We start from the raw sequence: 3941 nt of genomic DNA on the forward strand, positions 1-3941 counted from the left end.
GGTGTGAGGGGGGTCCCGGGGGGGATCCCGGGGGTCCCGGGCCTCGTTCCCTTTGGAACCCCGGTACCCCCGGGTGCGGCGCCTCCTCGGCCTCTTTGCCTTTACTTCTTGTCTTTTTGGTTAACTGCCGTTTTTTTCCAGCGGCGGACAGAAAGCGGGCAAGGAGAGGAGCAGAAAATAGCAACCCTCAGAATCCCGCAGGCCTGAGGGGCGAGAGCCGTGTGGGTTTTTCCCCAAAACAAGCCCAGAAATGATCTCCAGCCAAAGCGGAGCTGGCGGGAGACGGAAATTCCATCAGCATCCGCTGCGCTCAGTGCATTCCATCAGCCAAGCGATCCCAGGGGCGGTGGGAGCCGCTCCTTGGACAGAGCCCTGCTTGTCCGCCGGCCTTTGTGCGGCGCCCTGGCCGGCAGGTCCCTTCTGACGGCCTGAAACAGCTCAGGGATCGCTTTTCAGGAGAGATCCCTGCGGACCTTCCCTTTGAAATGAATGAAGTAGCCCCACTGTCTTCTGTTATCTAAGACCACGGCCACGGGTATCATTTCTGTGAGACAATGGAGGGCTTGGCTGTTTGGGCTGTTTTCCTGCGTTTTTGAGGCCAGTGGAAAGTTTCCACCGTGCCTATAGCTGTGGTCCTGCATCCCTCCTCAGTCCTGCCCGAGGATTTGGGATTGCTTCTTCCTGTCGCCAGGGTTAATCTGGATGCGTCGGTGCCACTGGCAATCTGACCTCTGAATTTTTTTGGGCTTGTTGGAAAATGGTGAGAAAGCTCGTTCCCTAGACGTTCGTGTAGCTGGGAGTTGCACTTAGTGGCAGTAGTGTTCTCGCTTTGTTGTTAAATATGACTTTTTTGTTGTTAAATATGACTTTTTTGTTGTTAAATATGACTTTTTGCCCGATTGTTCTGTGTGTGGGGTGTGTGCAACATCCCCCTCTCGTTTGTGTCCGGGTGTGGTTTGGATATTAAGCTGCCTCTGAAGTTAATTGAAATCCGCTGCCTGAATTAGAGACTTTGGAAAAATGCAGTGAGATCTCTGGTGTCCCTTTAAATACCCGTAGAAATCCTGCAGTAAGCAGATTTACTCTCACTCCTGTGTATTGGCAGGTTTCCTGGTTTCTCTTTAGCATCCAATTAGCTTCTGGAGATTTAATGAACCTGTGAACCAGCACTTGCTCTTTTTTTAAAGACCAATGGCATGGTAGAAATGTAAATCACTGCATGCTGCCTCCATAAGATAACAGATGATCTTAACTTCAGAATATTTGCCCTCCTCCACACAGTCAGGAAAATAACAGATGGGTCATGACCTGTAAGTTTTATTTTATGTTGCTTAACGCATGTTTTTCAGATTTAAGGTCAAACTTCGATGTTTTTTACCGTTGTTTTTACTGGGCTGACACCTGACCCAAACCTCCGAATCTGGTGGAGGTAACGATGTTCAAATCCCTTTGAATTTAACGTGGCACCTTAAAAATAAAGCTGTTCTGAGGCCAACTTTTGGTTACAGCACATTCATTTTTAAACTTTAGAGGCAGCTTTGATGCCTTATTAAGCTTTTCTTTCTTATATATATATATATATTTTAAGTCACATAACAAGGGCAGATTTACTGGTGACATTTTTTACAACAACCCCGCCTCTTTGTGTGGAGATACAGCCTTTCCGAGGGCAGAAGAGAGCAGTGCAATCCATTTCAGATAACGTGATGTGCGTTGAGTTGGCTTTGGCAGCAGTTTTAGGATTGGACTGGGGGTCCAGCTGCGGGCTGGGGCTCTGCTCGCCCCCCGGGCAGCCGCTGCCGTGCGGGATCAGCTGCCGGCTCTGGCAGGGCACGGCGGCCGCCGGGCTGCCGCAGGTTGTGCCTGCGCTGGGGGTTTGGTCTCCCGGGGAGACCCGGCGCGTCCTCCCGCCGCTCTTTGTTCCCGTGCCCGCGGGAAAACCCCGCTTATCCGAGGGAGGGGTGGATCATAAAACGAGACTCTGACAAAAGAGCTGGAGGAGGGAGTGAGTATCATCTTGTTTCCCAGTTCCAAGTATTGTTTGGGAATTCTTTCTCGCCTCTTTTTTTTTTTTTTTTTAATAATTTAAATTTCATTTTAGTTGAGTTTGCTGTTGTTGCTGCCTTGGCTGGTCTCTTTGCTGGCACCAGCTGGGGGAGTACCAGCAAAACCACTCTGCTGAGATTTCCCTGCTGCCAGCACCTTGGTTTGGGCTTGAGTTGCTGGAGGAGGCTGTGTTGGGTCTCCTTCATTTGGCTCACGGGTTATCCTGCAGCAGCTCCTCACTCAAGCCCAGTCAGTACAAGTATTTCCATTAATTAATTTCCCAAAGAGTTAATTTCATGAATTGAGGCAGAAGCTGCAGAGCTGAGCTCCAGGTTTGAGTTTTACAGCCTCCTACCTCCCTCTCTAACTTTTTATAGCTGCTTCTTGCTTCTGGGTGGCTTCTGCTTGAAGGTTTAGGCTTTGTATCTTTAGAAAACACTCAGCTTTCCACCCCAACAGCCTTCAGGGCTCAGCCACGCCAGGAGGTGCTTCATGTCCTGGTTAATGACATCTCATTCAAGCCCAGTGACCTCATGGGGCACAGAGTGTTGGGGACATTGGCTATCACTGCAGGGCTCCGGTGCCTGGTATAAAGCCCAGGTTTGTTCTTGGCACGGCCAGAGCTGGAATGAGATTTTCCCTGTGTGTCACATCCTCGGAAGCAGAAAATGCTGCTGAGATGTGAGGGTTTGCTCTTACCACTGTCCCACCTGGTGCACCAAGATGCTCCTTTATGAATGTTGGGGTCTCACCCCCATCATGCTTCAGCTCTTTGTTATTGGGCAAACCCAGTTTCTTGGTGTGGAGACAAGGGGGGACGCTGAGATGCCATTGCTGTGTGCTGTGTGTTGCAGAGAGCCCGAGACTCAGCATCGTCCTGTGGAAGGAGCTCTGTGCTGATGGCCGTGGATGTGGGAAAATCGCCTTCTGAGGAGTCCCTGAGCGGGAAGGCCGAGGGCGATGGGAGGTGGGACAGCGCAGACACAGAGATGGACTTCCCGGAGCTGGCAGGGAGCCTGCACCAGCTTTTGGGGACAGAGGAAGCCAAGCCCAGCCTGCAAGGGACAGAGGGTGTGGCAGTGAGCAGACACAGTCACAAGGCCACTGATGTTACCCACGGAGGCTCCAGCTGCCACCCAGAAGCGTCTTCAGCATCTGCACCTGGATTTCCCAGAGCGAGAGCAAACTCCTCAGGGAAAGGGTTGTTGGTGGATAGAGCTGCTGATGGTGGCCCTGTACCTGGTCGAGTTGGCCACTGGTTCCTCTCTTCAGAAGAACAGCAGGTGAGAGGGTTTGTACCTGCAGGTGTTGCTGCACCACCAGGAAGTCTCAGAGAGGTGGGGACTTGTTTGTCAGGGCTCTCCCAGCAAGGGCTTTCCATCTCTGCCAGACAGAGTGTGCCCACCCCTGCCTAGGCTGAGATGTATGGTGGGGAGGGAACTGGGCTCCAGCACCCAAGCTGTAGCTTCCATTCCAAGTCGCCAGTGCAGAGCTGGGAACTTGCTCAGGACAGTGCTCTTTAGATAAGCCTCTTGCTGCTGGATGACCCGTGCAGCTTCCCAAGCCCTTGAGATGCCTTTCCTTAAAAGCAAGCCCTGCTCTGAGCAGCTGCAGGCTGTCCCACAGAGGGAACAGGGTTCCACTTCCAGCCTCAGCTCATGGCAGGTCCAGGGTTGGGCTTTTATCTCCATATCCCAGCACAAAAGACCTTTTTGTCTGGATGCTGTGCTTCATTTCCTGCATGTCTCTCTCCCTTTCCTTTTCCATCCCGTCCTTGAGCAGGTGAAGGCTTCGAGCGGTTGGGACCCGGTGTCCAGCCCTCCCAGCCGGCGCAGCTCTGCCAAGGAGAACATGCCTGCTGGCAGCCGCCATGATGCCCCTGTTGGCCGTCGGAG

The 3941-nt window shown here is 52.3% G+C and overlaps 1 protein-coding gene across 1 annotated transcript in view; it reads left to right on the forward strand.

The window, feature by feature from the left end:
* Positions 1-54: 54 nt before the first annotated feature.
* Positions 55-3941, forward strand: part of CEP68 (centrosomal protein 68) — an 8343-nt gene continuing 4456 nt past the window's right edge. The window contains exons 1-3 of the mRNA XM_031060953.1: positions 55-760; positions 2901-3329; positions 3829-3941. The exon at positions 3829-3941 is cut by the window's right edge and continues 1282 nt beyond it. Coding sequence (XP_030916813.1) covers positions 758-760; positions 2901-3329; positions 3829-3941 — 545 coding nt within the window. The 5' untranslated portion in view covers positions 55-757. The remainder of the gene's footprint in view (positions 761-2900; positions 3330-3828) is intronic.

This window comes from Geospiza fortis, unplaced genomic scaffold (genome assembly GCF_000277835.1).
Source record: "Geospiza fortis unplaced genomic scaffold, GeoFor_1.0 scaffold134, whole genome shotgun sequence".
Lineage (NCBI taxonomy): Eukaryota > Metazoa > Chordata > Aves > Passeriformes > Thraupidae > Geospiza > Geospiza fortis.